Here is a 17,419-nt window from a genome sequence, read left to right as displayed (position 1 = left end):
CGGCCGCCGGGCCCTGACCGGACCTCTCCCCCGCAGCACCATGGCCAACAGCGAGCGCACCTTCATCGCCATCAAGCCGGACGGCGTCCAGCGCGGCCTGGTGGGCGACATCATCAAGCGCTTTGAGCAGAAGGGCTTCCGTCTGGTGGGCATGAAGCTCGTTCAGGTACGGGGTCCCCTCGCCGCGCTCCGTGGCCTGTCCCTGGTGGCCCAACCCCGCGGTAGCGGCTTGCCCGGGTTCCTTTGCTCATTTTGACCCCGCGGGATGAATCCCTTGCCGTCGACGCCCCCTCCCCGGGCTCCCTGGCGCGCCGAGGCGGGGCTGCCTTTTCCGAGACCCGGCCCGTGACCGACGCCCTTGGGAAGGTTAAGAGGTAACGTGACTCCGGCTCCGTGTCCGCGTGGACTTGACACCCTGCCCGTTCGTCGCTGGGGGGCAGCAGCGAGTGGAAGAAAGCCTGCGCCTCGAACCCCGTTCCCCGGGCCCACGTGGCCCACCGGATGCACGGGTGGAGGCCTGCGGCCCTCTTGGTGCTTTAGAAACTTGGAGGGGCTGGAGATTTTAGGTGGGTGTCCCTTGCTCCGCCCGTTTTCCGCAGACTCCCTTTAGCTTCCGTATATGTTCCACATGAAACTGCACAGATCTGGACCCTAAACTTTACAGAATAAGTATAAGGTACTAAAATTGCAACCAGCCTCATTCGCTAGGAGGAGCATGTTCTCAGGTAACATCTGCTAGGCTGATTTCAAAGGGCATCTCCCTGGTCTATGGTTCCCCCGGGTATTTGAAAGTGGAGCATGCTGTGAAACCTTTCGAAGCCCAAATGGCAAAAAGCAATGCAGCAATTGTTTCTGAGGATTCCCGGATCCCCCGAAACAACCGAATAGTACATAAACCCTAACACTAATGCGAGGGAGCTTCAAAGAATTTGAAAAACAAAACCCCCCAAAAAACAACAACAAAAGAAATTAAGAGATCATCTCCCCTAACATTTTGAAGCCCCTTTAGGGCGTTTGCAGACACAGCTCAAAGCTGTGGGGTCTGGACCCTGAGGTGCTGACCTCCTGGGGAGGGGCTGGTCCTGTCATCACTGCTGGGGGTTCCTGCAGACAGCTTGCACCACGAAACAGACCCTGAATGCTTGTCGTTAAAGAGCGCCTTCTTTTCAAACTTTGACTCTACGCAGTATTTTCCTAAAAGCAACAATCCTCGTGGATTTCTTTCCATGGGTGAAAAGGGCACTCCTGTAGGTGCAGCAAAGTGGTGGAAAGCAGACTTTGAGGAACGTGGGGGCTGCCAGTCTCTCCTGGTTGTCCTTAAGGGATGGTCCTGGTTTAACTTCCTGCGCTGAGATCCTCAACCACTCACATTATGGGCATGTCTCTGGTCGGTTGCAATGGCCAGATTTTGTGGTTTGGATTGGTTTTTATAAACTCCTTAGGCAGCAGTTCTCAACCTGTGGGTTGCGACCCCTTTGGGGGTTGAGTGACCCTTTCACAGGGGTTGCCTGGGTCATAACAGTAGCAAAATGACAGTGATGAAGTAGCAACGAAAATAATTTTATAGTTGGGGGTCGCCACCACATGAGCTGTGTGAAAGGAAGGGTCGTGGCATTAGGAAGGTGGAGAACTCAACAAAACAAATGGCTATCAAGTCGCTTCTCACTGGGTAGAACTGCCCCCGTGGGTTTCCGAGAAGGCCACGCTTTGCAGGAGTAGAAAGCCTCATCTTTCCTGTGTCTGGTTGGTTTTGGAACTACTGACCTTGTGGTCAGCGGCTCGCTGTGCCACCGGGGCTCCTCAAGACTCCAGGCCGGAAATACCCAATCTCCCATGTTGGTAGGGGCTGGTGAGGATGGGTGGAGCCGTTTCTGAGCTCCTTTGGCTGGCGGATTCCCTGACTGCTCTCTAATGCCAGGCCTCCGAGGAACACCTGAAGCAGCACTACGTTGACCTGAAAGACCGCCCCTTCTTCCCAGGGCTGGTGAAGTACATGAACTCGGGACCAATTGTGGCCATGGTGAGGGCCTTTGGGGCACGGGCTGTGGGAACCAAGGGGTGCGAAGGGGCTTTAAAATGGATACATTTGTGGCAAAGGAAGACAGTGGATGGTGTAAGATATGAAAATAATAATTTATCGGGGGGTGGGGGGGTGTCCATGAGGGCTGGAGGGATGAAAGGAGCTAATACCAAGGACTCAAACAGAAAGAAAATGTTTGAAGGAACTGTGTGTGACCTCCTCCCTGGGGGATGGACAACCAAAAAGTGGGTGAAGGGAGACGTCGGACAGGGCAAGACATGACAAAATAACAATTTATAAATTATCAAGGGCTCATGAGGGAGGGGGGAGCGGGGAGGGAGGGGAAAAATGAGGACCTAATGCCCGGGGCTTAAGTGGAGAGGAAATGTTTTGAGACTGATGAGGGCAATGAATGTACACATGCGCTTTACACAATTGATGTGTGTATGCATTGTGATGAGAGTTGTATGAGCCCCTAATAAAATGATTAAAAAAAAAAAGTTTGAAAAGGATGATGGCAACGTAATATACATGTTGATTCAATTGGTGTATGGATTGTGGTAAGAGCCCCTTATAACATGATTTATTAATTTTAAAAAGGGGTGGTGGCAGTGGGGTTTCTTCTTTGCTTACAGAAAGGATACAGTTATTTCAGTTGCTCGCTAGAGATGGGTCGGATGGGCGAGTGCTGTTGGTTAGGAGTGACTGTGCTCTGGGTGGCGGATCTGATGCAAAGCCTCTCTCTGTCAAGGTCTGGGAGGGGCTGAATGTGGTGAAGACGGGCCGGGTGATGCTGGGAGAGACCAACCCAGCGGATTCTAAGCCAGGCACCATCCGAGGGGACTTCTGCATTCAAGTCGGCAGGTGAGTCCTGGGGAGAGGAGTGAGCACGTTCCCTCCAAGGCTTTCCCATGGGCTAGAACGCAAATTTTGTTGGGCTATCCCTATTTCGGAAATAATTTGAAATTGGGTGTCATCACAGGATAAAAGCTGTCTCAAACGGAGATACTGTGATAGTTAACAATTTTTAAAGAAGCTATTGTGCTTCTGCCGCTGGGGGTAGATCTGTGTGACTCAGCACAAGTGCCAGGAGCAGGGAAAGGAGCGGGCTGCAGCCCCGCCCTACCTTCCTCTGCTGAGTTCATGGTCTGGCTGACTACAGAGCTGTGGGACTCAAGATGGAATAAAGTGGGTGTAAGCACTTAAAGTCATGGTCCCTAACAGGCTTGTTGTCTTTTCTGGTTAGGCTCTGAGTCCCAAGTGTAAGGGAATTCTGCAGAGATAAATAACCCCTGATTACGCAAGCCTCACATCCGAGTGGCCCTACGGTCTTCACTACTTAAGAAGCCTGGTGACCTCAGTCCTGGTTGCATGTTGGGCTGCAAAGGACAAGGTCAGCAGTTTGAAACCACCGCCCAGTCTGTGGGCGAGGCAGGCTTCTACAGCCACAAAGATTTACATTCCTTCCTCTGGTCCCTTGAGGCTTTCTCACCCCGCACTAATATGACCCTAGTCTTGCCTTTCACTGCGGGCTAGAAGAGCGCATGACACGGAATCCAGGAACAGGAATGGAAGTAGCGATACCAGGAGGGGAGGGAAAGGGGACGAACAACAGAAACTATGGGAGAAGGGAGACAGCAGTCAGTGTAAGATAGGAAAATAATTATCAAGGGGTCACGAGGGGTGGGGGAGCTGATGCCAAGGGCTTAATAGAAAGTAAATGTTTAGAAAATAATGATGGCAACATATGTACACATAAGTTTGATACAGTTGATGTATGGATTGTTCTAAGAACTATAAGGGCCCCCAGTAAAATGATCTTTTAATACACAAAGATTTGTAGCCTTGGAAAACCAGTCAGCAGTGAGCTTGGTTTTTTGACTTGAGTTTGATGGCCTATGCAATCTTGGGGTACAACCGCTGTCTAGAGGCAAACACTTGGAAGCAGAATAAAAGTTGACTGGGGGTGTTTTTATGATTGCTTTTAAGATACACTTTGCCCGAAAATTATGGCCCTTAGACCTTCCCTGGGACAGAACTCCCCCTCGTGGCTCAACTTGCAGCCAAAAGAGAATACACCTGCCAGGTGAACATTACCATGAGAGAGTGACGGAATCAGCCGGATGAGATCCAAAGGGTGGCATATGCCAGGGTCAAAGCTCTGAAGGCGGGGAGGGCCCTGGAAACCTGGAAGAAAGTGTGAAGCCTGCAGTTCCATTGTGGGGGCTGGGGGTTATGATCAAAGTCACAAAAGAGAATGTGTGTGAATGGAAACCAGCTTGGTCTAAACTTTCACACGAAGGTGCAAGAAAAAAAACAATCTGCTTCCAATGGCCATTTGGCTGCTGCTGCTGGGGTCTGCCTGTCGCCTGTCCGTGGTTTTGCAATGTCAACAGACCTGGTTAAGGACTTTCACACACGGTTAACTAGCCTTTGCTTTGTTTCCCAGGAACATCATTCATGGCAGTGATTCGGTCAAGAGCGCTGAGAAAGAAATCAGCCTCTGGTTTAAGCCGGAGGAACTGGTAGACTACAAGTCTTGTTGCTATGACTGGATCTACGAGTAAGAGGCGGACAAAGCAGTCCCATCTCTGTGGGCCCTTTGGCACTGTGCCTGTCCTGTGTACAGCTCTTCTTCTGGGGTTGGAAGCAGTAGGATTGATGTCCTGTCTCCTTCCAAAGCACACTGACCAATACAATAAAGTCTTTGGAGACTGGGTGTGGCCGCTTGTGCTTACTTGATTGGGTGCTGGAGGAGGTGACTTGTTTCCCTGGCTGGCCTCACACTTTGTAGAGCTAATTGATCCTGGTTGGCGGGAATCCTGATGGCATGGCGGTGAAGCACTGGCCTGCTAGCCTGAACGCCGGCGGTTGGACCCCACCAGCTGCTCGGGAGGAGGAAGATGAGGTATGCTATGGGGCTGTTCTGACCAGATCCCTGAGCAGGAACTGATGCGAAGGTGCCGTGGGACAGTGGTCTGACCCTCCTCTTGATGTCTTCTGTATTTTTATGTATTTCAAGACTGAGGGAAGAACGCAAGGAGAGGGGTGGAGCAGTGGAGCACTGTACTGGTCTCCAATCTAAAAGAACTAAGGCAGTACACTGGATGTGGCCTTTGTAGCTACCTCAACACATCTTGGTCATCGACTAGATTACGACTTACAGTGACCCTGACAGGACAGGGTAGAACTGCTCCGTGGGTTTCTGAGACTTATGGAGTAGAAAGCCTTATTTTTCACTTCAAGGAATAGCTGGTGGTTTCAAACTGCAGGTTACAGCCTCACATGTAACAGCTGTTAGTATTTGTAATTGCCATCAAATGTCTGCCCCACCCAGGAGCCTGGATAGCTTGCTGAGAATGCAGATAAGTTACACTGATGCCACCTTTAGAGAGTAGGCCCTGTAGGTAAGTCATGTGGAACTCTGCTGGCTAATTTTGCTGGTCTGCTAGGTTTAAACCAAGCCATCCCAGAGGTGAAAAGGTGTTCTTGATGAGCCAGAAGAGAGAGCCAGTGGGGAGTGCATCCTTGAAACCTGGAAGTGGGGGGAAGGGGAGGAAGAGAGGGTCCATGCCTCCACCTTCCATCCCTTTTTTAAAAAAGTCATTGGGGGCTCATTATAATCCATACTTAGGTCAATTGTATAAGCCACATTTGTACATTCGTTACCATCATCCTCAAAACATGCTCTCCACGTAAGCCCCCTTCCATCCCTTTTTAACCTTATTTTGGCACCAACTGTCCCCTACCACAGCACACTACTTTTCAGCTGGATTCTACAACTCCGTGCAGTGACCACACAGATTACACTCGGGACTATCGTTCATTATGGAAGTTGATGGGCTATGTTCAGGTGAGAAGTGTTCAGGGCATAGTATTAATCAGGACAGTTTGTCTATCATGCCTGCAGGCAGGCCTCTGGTCCTCAGCCTTTTAGCCTAGACTGCCCTGCTTGGGCACTGTTCGCTCTTTTAGGGCTGTTCATAAATGCCCCAAATGACATGCTGCTATGCTCTAAACTGCAATCCAAAGGCAGCCAGCTCCTCCCATGAAGTGCCCAGAGGCACCCACTTCACAAGCCAGCCTCCTACCCCAAAGCACTCAGCTTGACTGGCTATGTGGCCTAGGAAATCTACTGGTCTGCGGCACATTCCTGCTCCCTTGGTGTCAAAGCTGTCTCCTGGATCAGGAGCTTCAATGTGCAGCTTGGCTCTTGGGCTGCCAGGTCACCCTGTTAACCTCACAGCTGAATCCCATAATCCTATCAGTAGTCACCTCCTTACCAAGACTCGCTGGAAGACCCACATTCAATAACTGACTTAACTGTCAGGACCCAAGATTCCTGCACTGAGCTTCGATGCCTGCGACAAATTCTGTGACAGGTGGAGTAGCAGTGGCAACAGAATGGGCATGAAAAGGCTTTTCTTCCATGCTTACTGGCAGACTGGGCACTTATCAGCAGAGAAGGGCTTTGTAACACTTGCCTAGGAAGGGCTGAGGCCAAGGGGCGGGGGTATTGCTTATAGGGGTTGCTGAGAGGAGGCGGTCCTGATTAAAGGAACATTTTGAGTAGCTTGGTAACTGGATTGTGACCTGTTGCTTCCCCCAATAAACCCTTTTAAGTCAGGTTCTCAACCTTCCTAATGCTGCAACCGTTTAATACAATTCCTCATGTGGTGGTGAGCTGAGCCCCAACCATAAAACTACTTTCATTGCTACTTAACTAATTTTGCTACTGTGATGAATCATGTGTTTTCCAATGGTCTTAGGCGACCCCCGTGAAAGGGTTGTTTGACCCCCACCCCCAAAGGGGGTCTCGACCCACAGGTTGAAAACCACTGCTTTAAACGAATATTGTCTGTGTGGCAATCAGAATTACCGAACCCATAATAAGTGCTATGGGAGCTTTGGATGGTGTCAGAATTGGTAAAAAAAAAAAAAAAAGGTTGGAGGGTAGATTAAGGTAAAGCGGGACACCATTGATAAAACTCATATCCTGGCGAAATAGCCACATGGCAGCCGAAAACCGTATACTCTAGCTTGTCGTGCATTCTTTCCAAAAATTGGGACTTTTTTAAAACGCCTCGGGACGCGGGACAAATTGTTAAACATCGGGACTGTCCTGCCAAAAGCGGGATGTCTGGTCACCTTAGGCGCATCTGAGCTTGGCCTTTCCCTGAGGTTAGAGATGAGGTGTTGCTCCCTGCCATTGTACTTGTTAATCCCTCAACTGCTTTAGTCAACACAGAAATGTACCTTCATTTTTAGAGGAAGGACTTAGCAAGTGGTCCAGGTTTACCGCCACCCCCCCCCCCCCCCCCCCAAATCGAGCAAGTTCCTTAAGAGGCAATGGAAACCTACAGGAGGGGACACAATGTCACCACCATGCAACAAAGAACTCCCATGAAGTGGCTGACCGGGTGCCTGGACCACAGCTGGTCCAATAGCCACCCCCCCCACCCCACCCTGCCTCTCTCTCAGCTTCGGCTTTTCTTTAAATTCTTACATGCTTCTCGGCAGATGAGTTTCCTCGGTAAATTGAGTTCAGGAGTTACTAACAATTTACCAGAGCAGTGACTGAGGCACCGTGAGGTGACAAGCCCTGCCTGGTGGGGTAGTGTAAGTTTTGCATTGGGCTGCTAACTGCAAGGCTGGGTGGGGGCTCGAACCTACCACAGGCGCTCCAAGGGAGAAAGGCGGCTTGGAGTTTAGTTCTAGAAACCCACAGGGGCAGTTGTATATCGTGTCCCTGAGCCGGAATCGACTTGACAGCCCCCCGAGTTTGGTTGCTGTGGGGACTATGAAAGGGTAGGCAGAAGTACTAGACTGACGCATGCTTGCTGCCATGGAGACTGCCTAGGAAACCCCGCGGAGGCGGAGGCGGAGGCGGGTTTGCTAGTCCCAGTGAGTCTCTTTCAGTGGCAACCAACTTGGTGGCAAGTAGTTTGCTTTACAACAGTGGTTCTCAAGCTTCCTCAGCCGCGACCCTTTCATCCAGTTCCTCATGTGGTGGTGACCCCCCAACCATCATTTTCATTGCTACTTCATCACTGTCATTTTGCTACTGTTATGAATCCGGCGACCCCAAAGGCATCCTGACCCACAGGCTGAGTACTGCTGCTTTAGAACAATTGTTCGGCCTTTTAAAGCAGGCAGCAGGGTAGAAAGTAGTTGACTTGAAATGTTACTCTACAGCATCGAAGCTGGAGATGCACTCCCCTCAGTACTATCCTACATTGCTAAACTTGTCCAAGACCGGAAAAGGGCCTTTTACCCAGAGCCGGTGGGGGGAGGGCTTCTTTACCTTCATCTAATACAAACAGCAGGAGCTGGAGAGGCAATTCTACACTGTCCACTTGGCTGATGGAATTTAAAGACAAAAAGGCAAACAAACCTCCTTTAGAAGCCGCACAACTTTGAAACAAGATTTTCATGTTTCTCTTTGCTGCTGCGGTGGTTGCCCTTTCCCTCCAGCCCCACCTTTCTGTGCAATTCCAATTTGCACCCAACCTTGCTCACCACACCCATAGCCCTGACTGATGGTAACCCCATGTGTGCTGGAGTAAAACTTCTCAGTAGTCAATTGCCAAGCCTTTGTTCCAAGGTGCCTCGGGATGCACTAGAACCATCAACCTTCCATATAAGTGCCCGAAAATAGCAACTGCTTGCATCCACCCTGCCCCGTGAATGACACAGCCCTCCAGTGTGGCCTACACCTCAGGCCCATTGAGCGAGTTGCCCCCCTTTCACGCATCCCTCTCTGACTTGCTCAGAGAAGACATTCAGCATTCTGACAGAACCCCTCAAAAGCAGATTAAAGAAATGTTCAAGTACAACTTAATGTTGACATTTTATTTTGTGTAAAAAAAGGGCAAATTTAGTGAATTATTTTTCGTGTACACAAAGTTATAATCTTAATGCTTTTCACATCCATGCTGAAAATTTGCAATTTGGTAAAAATGAAAGGAACATAAATTTCTCTGAAGGAAATTTTCACGCCATTATATACATTTCATGAGAAAGTTTCAAACACTTTCTCGGCGATCACAAGTTACCAAGAAAATAAAAGACTGAATTTGTACAGATATTGATCTAGATATCAAATACATACAGCAACGATGTAGAAACCGTATGCAGTTTACTTCGACCTCTGTCCTCCAAAGACTCACCCGGGGACAGATGCTTTTCTTTTGTATAAAGGACTGTGGCTTGATTTAAAAGATGAAAATCAAAGGAAGAAACCCAGTTCAATCACAGTATTTTAAAAAATCCCTTCCCAATATTAAAGGATCATTACCAAATATATAGCACCATAATACAAATATTGATGGGAGAGGGCATTCACATCACGCAAAATAATAATAAAAAACAAACAAACACTGAAAACCCGTGTTAGTATCCGTAGAATAAGTTGATAACAGCTTTAGCTTTCCTCATACACAGCAAGGAAAAGGTTAAAGAATTTAAATTACCAAAAGTCCCCAAATAATTCTAACAAGAAAAAAAATAATCACCCCCCCAGGTCAGCAGTGACTTTGAACTGAGAGAGGACTGGGGGACGGAGTTAGATGACTTGAATTATGGCTAAGACATCAGTCTCCTCCGCAGTAACTGGTGTTTTCCGTTCACCAGCAGGAGGAGTTAGCGCCTGAATCGTGAAGAGGCTTCAGCTTGTGTTTAGACTGTAGAGAGCCCTTACCAACTTTTAGCTGTTGGTCAGGGATCAAGACAAGACACACACACACTTCATGAGTGGGCAGGAAATTCACCATCACTCAGCCTGGTTTTGCTGCAGGATTGGAAGCGTATCTAATCTGGCGACAAATGAGCATTTCATAGAGCGAATCCCCAGGACTGACTGGCTCCTCTTGGTGTACTGTTCCCCTGGGCCCGCCCTACAACTGCCGGCATCATGGCAACCAGAGGCCTGGGTGTGTGCAGACTAACGGAACTTCCTGCTTTAGAAGTCTTGTAGGCTTTAAGTTTATGGGAAGATGCTTAAAAGTTAAAGACTTGGGAAGTGTGAGAATGTCACATTTTACAGTAGGCCCCCCCCAGCAATGTTAAGATAAATATCCAGTAATTTAACAGCTGAATTCACATACATTTGACACATGAGAATCGATCTGTGTTGATATGATCTGCATTTAGTGCCCCTCCCAAGAGTCAGTATTAAGAAATGTTGACATGCAATTCCATACATTCTTACACTATAAAGTAACAAATTTTACTTCCAGTAGCAACTACAAAACCTTATGTTATTAACCCCTCTTGCATAGAATGAGGTAAACCTGTGCGTATTACCAATGTTTTATACCCAAAAGTAGAGCAATATTTTAGAAAATAAATTGCTGGTTTTTAATGTTCTATGCATTTTAAAATTCAAACAAAAACTTACCTACTAAAATGGTCTCCTGGGGCTTTCCATTAGCATTTTTAAAGCATTCCATAGGTTGAAGGGCTGCAGAGGTTAATCACTTTGATTAATTTCTAATCAGCCCTGCCTATGTTCCAGAGGAGATGGTCAACATTACCACTCTGAAGAGGCCGGGCTAAGACCCAGAAGCACACAGATGCAATTAATTCCTGAGAGTTTAGTTTCTGAACCTCACTGGTAAACGCCGGAGCTCTCATTTCAGTCACAGCTCGGTGGAAAGTGAGAAAATGCAGAGAGCAAACCTTTTCACCAATTGACCCTTGCATCCTTTTTAAAAGGAAGCGATAGGAACTTAAAACAGGGAATGTTTAAAATGGTCCAAATCAGTTATTGTTTTAAAAAATAATTCTGAACAGCTAAAGACAACGCCTACTACAGAGATGGAATTTTTCAGAAAATAAAAGCAATTCTTTTTCAATTTAGTTTCTAAAAAAACTCAGGATAGTTAAAGCAGAGCTGGAATGATTATGAAACCTGAACTTATTTTGGCCTCGCGGAGATTTTGATTCTCCTGCTAACACAGAACATCTGTTTGGGGGTGTGGTCATCCCAACTACTGTCTCACAGGTGGGGAGAGACGGCTGGCAGAGAACTATCAGATTCCCTGCTGGGGAGTATATTTCAGTAAGAAAAAGAAAGCAAACTTAGGACAATATTGCATTTTCCCCAACCCCTCAACATGTAGGCTGAGATCCTGTATATCCTATCAACCATTCCAGTTTAACACTTTAGTGTTAGGAAAATTTTAATCTTTTTTTAATTAATTAAAAGAACATATAAAAACGTATCCAGAGTTCTTCCAGTTTCATATAGAACTCCAAATAACTTTTTTTTCACAGAATGAAAAACATTTCTGCACAAACCTTTAAAACGGGCTGCAACAAAATGGTCACGAGCAAAATTCACTTCCCGTTCCTTCCGTGGTCTGTGGTGAGAGCCCCCCTGCAGGCGGGTGGGCAGCCGGCTGGGGCTCAGTTGCATAAGTCTGCAGCACAGGAAGCTGGAGGTGTGACTGGCCTAACTTCTAAACATCCCAACGTCTCCCAACAGGTACCAAAAAAAGGTTCATTTGTAATGACAGTTCATTTGCATTTATGCCGATAGCCTTCTGAAATAATTTCCTTCAATCCTGCTACCTAAAATTTTAATTTTACCAAAAAGTTAGAGTTTCAGTTCTTGTTAACAATGCACATAAATCCAAACTTGGAAAATATTACAAAATTCTTTCAAAAGCTTCAAATACAACACAAAAATTGTCCATCTTTATAAATTGAAAAATTTCCTCCCGGGCTAAAATAGTTTCCCCACCCACCTGAAAAATCTGGAACTGAAATTTTCTATGTTTAGCAAAATGTCCCAGTAGTAGAAGAGCCCCCCTGTACAGCTGGATTGCTATAAATCGTCCTGTGTGAAACGCTGCCCCTCCCGCCTGTGGGTGGGTTCTGAGCTGCCTCATGGCTCCTGTTTGATGTAGAAGCTGGCAGAGCCATTGCTCTCCTGGTCAGACGCTCCCTGGAGGAAATGGTACTCCTCTCCGTCCAGCAGCTCCTCCTTCAGCTGCAGTGCAGTCACTATGAGAGAGAAAGAGCGTGTCAGGGAGTCCTCCTAGGGGATCCAGAGTGCCTTCCACCTTCATGTGCCACCAGCTCTGAGAAAGTCTCCACACGCCGTAATACCACCACCAGGAGTCTGAGGACTGCCATGAACTCTCAAATTGGGCTCAAGTACAAGCAACTGGCTTTCATTTTCGAAGTCCGGTAGTCGCTAATTAAGGAAATGCTCTAGGTGCCACGCTGTATATTCATTGGACACCGTCATGGGAGATCCAATTAGAGCTTACTAATTTGGTTACATGAATTAGAATTCCTTATGATTAAGTATTCACTTTTCTGTCAGTGTCTATTACAAATGACATTTTAGATATGGTTGGTCCTGAACCACGACATGGAATAAAGAGTAGCACAATCAATGACGTTAATATAATCTTATTATCCCCAAGGATAATAAGGATACTGAAAAGATCCAATGAAAATATATATGTACTTTTAATTAAAAATGAAATCAAGTCTGGCAATCATTTTATTACTTAAAAATTTTCTTTTGAGGTATCTATATCTATATATTTTATGTTGACACCAGCAATAAGAAAATTGGTGAAAAAGTGCTACCACATCTAGTAATAATGCCTGACTTATCTGGTGATTTGCTTTTTAATTAAAACAAGTAGTACAGGTAGCCCTCAATTTAACAATAGGTCATGCCCCAGGTCTTCTATCTATTTCCATGGAACAGTTCTTTAGTTTCTACCATTGTGGGCTTAAAGTTTCTGGATAGTTACAGCTGCCTTCTCCATCCACAGTGGAGCTGTAATGCTAGTCAGGACTCTGATGGACAGTGCTTGTCAGATGCCTGGGCCAGGTGGAAGAGGGCGTGCCACCGACTTCTTCCTGGGCCCAACACTGCTCCTAGGCAAATATTTCAGGCCAAGTTTAACTTTGAAAATTTCCTAGTCTTTTATAAAACCCTCTTTACTTGCCACTGCTCCTCAACAAAACTATCCAGTAGTCTGAGTAGTCAGTTCCTTCAAGACTTCCTCTTTACTTTTCTAGTAGAATCTGTGCATTGCTCCTCCATGTGGCGAGCTCAGCTGGGGGCTAACATCTAACCTGTAATTGTAGACCTCTCTGAGATGCTCCGGTCTCTGTGTGTGTGTGTGTGTGTGTGAGATACTGCTTCAGAGAAATGGAAACGGTCAAGAATCATAGAGTATAAACAGTCCTTGCAATCAAGTCCCGTGAAGAACGTGAGCCTTCAACATCTTCAGCACACAGAGGTCCGCTAAATCAGATGTCATACCTCCCCCAGGAATAAGATACTGTGAAATGAGAGATTTCACATCAAAACCTGGAAGGCAGGGAAGAGTGGCCAGCATGAGCTTAGCATGCTCAAGTGGCCATGATGAGTGAGGTCCCCTCCACTCACCACACCAACAGCATACGTCACTCATGGCCTCTGTATGGACCTGGCTCCCAATTCGAGCTCAGGGTCTTTTCTTCATTATGGGTCCTACCGTTACTACTGGAGGAAGAACAACAATATAAAAATGGTTATGCCTTTCAGGACAAACACTGTAGCCACAGGGAAACAGCTCATGCCTTGATTTTAGTGGCAACTAAAAAAATCATGGTCCTTGGCATCTCATTTACTAATGGAAAAGCCTTATGTTCTGAGGAGCCACCTCATGTTACTTCACTCTGGTGCTTGTTGTGGTTTTGGTTAGGCAAAATTTAATAGCCCAAAGACAGAAAAGTGAATATATTCTATGCCTACAGCAGCAACAGCCAAATCAGACTGCTGACTTGTAAACAAGGCTGTGCAGTTCTTTTGTTCTTTAAAAGGCTACGTAATGCAATACAATGCATGACAGTTCTCCTTCACTCGAGCCAAGCATGCATCCATAAAGTGTTTGGGGACATTGTAGGAATGCCATGAAAATAAACACAGGAAACAGAAAACAAAACCCACGTTTCATTAAAGGTGCAGTACCCACAATAAAAGGTTGACTAAAACAGTATCTTGTTTTATGATGGTCAGATGGCTACATGAATGAGAAAGAAAAAAAAAATCACCGTGCTTTAAGATGTTCCATTCAAAACAATGTTCTTAAGAAATCAAATGTAGGCTGAGATTCTAAGCACATCCTGAAGTTAGCTGATAGATAGCAACCAATCTCTAGATTATGTTTCTAATTCAGGTTGAAATGTGGAAATGATGTGCTTAAAATAAAGTCACTAAAGATACAGGTGAAACATTCACTCAGATGGAATGTTTTAATGTGTATTTTCATTGTTGTCATGGAGCCTAAAGTAAAGCCTGTGGCTATCTTCACACTGATCATCCACCCCGCCCCCTTTCCTGGCCTCATTCAAGATGAAGGGTAAATGGGAGAGATTCGGTGGCTGCATGTCGCCTACACAAACACAGCTTTTTAGCTCCTCATTTATAAAAAGCAAGCCACTTTGTTGATGTTGATCCCTGACTTAACATCTCAGAAGATAAGTCAACCGAAGGAGTATTTTCCCAGCTAGCAAGCCCATAAACAATGAACTCTCGCAACAGTTAAGCTTTCAGACAGCTAAAGTGGCAATGTTCTCTGCAGTTCCCACACCACGCCCACAAACATGTGCCCTGGGCCACAGACACGACAGACCCTGGAGGCATAAGCGAGTCACCCCGAAGGCCACGTGATTTCCATTCAGCGCATCAACTGTTATTGGATTTGCCAATGCCAGGAGCCAAATTTTCTCACTCACAAAACATAACTCACTTCCAAAATCAGGATAATGTTTTCAGAAAGCACACTCCAAATCCAAATCCACTCAGGGCTCACAGTACCCAAACTTAGTTAGGTAAAAGACAGCTAGTTCATAAATAACAAGTACAACAACAACTGAGTTAAAGCAAATACACGGACAAGAAACGAAGCAGGGATATTCTTTAGATAAGACTTTGAAGGTTTCTCAGTTAAGAGCAGATAAGATTGGCTTTTCAAGGAAATGAAATTGTCATTATTTGGATAATATCCTTAAAAACTTTTCAATTCCACTTCAGAGCCACAGGACATACTGAGTCGCACTTTGCTGACCCCTGATCTAGAGGGATGAGAGGGTTATCAGAGTACCCTTTAGAAGAAAACAAGATGGGAAGGATGAAGAAGACCTAGAACACTGTTAGAGAGGTAGAAGATCAAGAACTCTCCTGAAGATGGCACAAAGGAAAAAAAGAAAAGAAAAAAAAAGGCTAATAGCTACAGGCATAAAAATACCAATCAACAGAGGGCCGAGGAGAAAAGTGAAGCAGATACTAAGCGTCATCTGGGTTTTTCCAACACACCGAACACATTTTAAAGAACGCTGAGTCATGAAACCTGGTGGCTGAGAAGCAGAGAGCACGCTATGGCAGAATGGATAGGAGTGAAAACTCTGGCTTTGAAAACAAAGCTGGCCTTCTGATAGAACCTGTGATAATATCACATTTGCAATTACAAAAGGCACAATTTTCACAAGCTTCCATAAAAGTCTACCATCTTGGTCTAACCAATTAACCTAAACATGCCATTTGCATGATTAGCAGCACACATACATAAACATGAACATTATGACAACAGTGTTCACTCACATTCAACACTAAACACACGCAGCTTATCACATTTCCAGCACGGCCAGAAGCAAACACCGTGGAGCCCAAACCCTCCTGACACGAGGAGACACTACATACAGGATGGGGAGCTCAGCCCTAGGAAGCCTCAGCTGTGCATCAGGTTCATCAGTCCCCTACCCTCACCCCCAAGGCCAAATCGGAGTGGAAATGTGTAATGCAAAATGCTCAATCAGTTGAATGAAACCATGGAATAATCCTTCCTGGTTGTTTCACAATTCCATAAATCTCACCTACAACTTTCCTTTAATTCAATTATCGCAAGTGGTTTTATCTCAAAATAAAAGTCCTTCCCTGATGATGCAGCTAGTGAAGTGACTATCGAGGACTAGTGAAAATGAATTTTCGGTTGAAAGCAAAAGAAAAGTTTAATGAGTCTGCATTTATCATGCCAGACCATGCTTCATCTCCCACCACCCAGGCCCAGCACTTGAGGTGACTGATTACCTGTTTTGAGGCCGGGACTGACCTCCCGGCTAGTGCTGGGAGGAGGGAAGGCCTTCGGGGCTGTCTGTGCTGGAAGGGTTCGATATGGAGGAGGAGTCAACTCTTCGTCCCCAGAGAAGCTCCTCCGCACCCCACCCGTCAGGGGCAGGCTCGACAAACTGACAGGCTTCTTCCCAATTGGCATCTTCCTCTCTAAATATCAAGTCAGACTAAAGTAAGCTTCTACTTACATGCGTGGTACGAAAAGTGCATTATATAACTAACTAGGAGAGGTGTGTGTGGGGTGGGGTCTGATTCCTGACTCTGTGTGTGTGTGTGTGTGTGTGTGTGTGTATGTGTGTGTGGTGGTGGGAGTGACGGGGAAGATGGTTTTCTCTGAAAACGTGGTGATCTGGGCCCCAACTCACAATCAATAAGCAAAGCAAAATTAACCTGAGAGAGCATTGGGTGCGGAAAACAGTTGGTTAATTTCCTTCCACAAAAGTCAGCAGACTTGGCTGGAGGGGTGAAGAACCCAATGGTGGGATGTATTAACACTATAAAGCAGGGGTCCTCAAACTTTTTAAACGGGGCCTGTTCGCTGTCCCTCAGACCCGTGGGGCTGGACTATAGTTAAAAAAAAAAACCACTATGAACCAATTCCTATGCACAATGCACATATCTTATTTTGAATTAAAAAAACAAATGGGGCAAAAACACCAGACTGGGCGGATAAATGTCCTTGGCGGGCCATATGTAGCCCGTGGGCCGTAGTTTGAGGATGCCTGCGAAAGGCTACCTCCCTGCCCACATGAGCCAGAACACTGGCCTCTGAGCAGAAATCAAAGGGCACAGTTTATTATCTGGGTTGCAGGATTTCATTGATATGTAATGTGGTCCCTTAATTTCTGGTTCATAATCTACTCTTTAAGAAAACAGATAAAACACTTTATTTACAGAATATGCACACTTCGTGCATATTCCTCTTTTCTGACCGTGCTAAAACAGGACCATTTTACTTGATTTCATCATTTCTGTGTTATATGTACTATTTATTTGCTAAAAATATGAAACAGATGGACACACTTTTAATTCTTAATCTGAAAAATACTTCTACAATTTAAAGCTTGTTGCCTGTAAGTTCTTTTTAAAAAATAATTTTAAAAAATTTAAAACTTTTTTAATGCCTGTAAATTCTTAAACAACCTAATTTCTTTAGAAACAAACATCTTAACTCTTTGGTTACAGCAGTTTTATAAAGTAAGCCTCCAATGCTTCACAGCCAACCAAGAAATATTTTGCACCTTGTCACAATTGCA

The 17,419-nt window shown here is 45.8% G+C and overlaps 2 protein-coding genes across 2 annotated transcripts in view; one reads left to right on the top strand and one right to left on the bottom strand.

Annotated features, from left to right (window-relative positions):
* The first annotated feature begins 36 nt into the window (after positions 1–36).
* Positions 37–4,739, top strand: LOC105978193 (nucleoside diphosphate kinase B). Its single transcript, XM_013005784.2, has 4 exons — positions 37–166; positions 1,919–2,020; positions 2,772–2,884; positions 4,470–4,739. The coding sequence occupies exons 1-4, from the start codon at positions 41–43 to the stop codon at positions 4,585–4,587; spliced, it is 459 nt and encodes a 152-aa protein (XP_012861238.1). The 5' UTR covers positions 37–40; the 3' UTR covers positions 4,588–4,739.
* Positions 4,740–8,851: 4,112 nt separating this feature from the next.
* The window catches only part of MBTD1 (mbt domain containing 1), a 59,605-nt gene continuing 51,037 nt past the window's right edge, over positions 8,852–17,419 (bottom strand). The window contains exon 15 of the mRNA XM_045299309.1: positions 8,852–12,028. Coding sequence (XP_045155244.1) covers positions 11,910–12,028 — 119 coding nt within the window. The 3' untranslated portion in view covers positions 8,852–11,909. The remainder of the gene's footprint in view (positions 12,029–17,419) is intronic.

This window comes from Echinops telfairi, unplaced genomic scaffold (genome assembly GCF_000313985.2).
Source record: "Echinops telfairi isolate 266 unplaced genomic scaffold, ASM31398v2 ScPeMD7_7458;HRSCAF=8496, whole genome shotgun sequence".
Taxonomy (NCBI): Eukaryota; Metazoa; Chordata; class Mammalia; order Afrosoricida; family Tenrecidae; genus Echinops; species Echinops telfairi.
The sequence above is the reverse complement of the archived record's forward strand: the minus strand, read 5'-3'. Positions and strand labels throughout refer to the sequence as shown.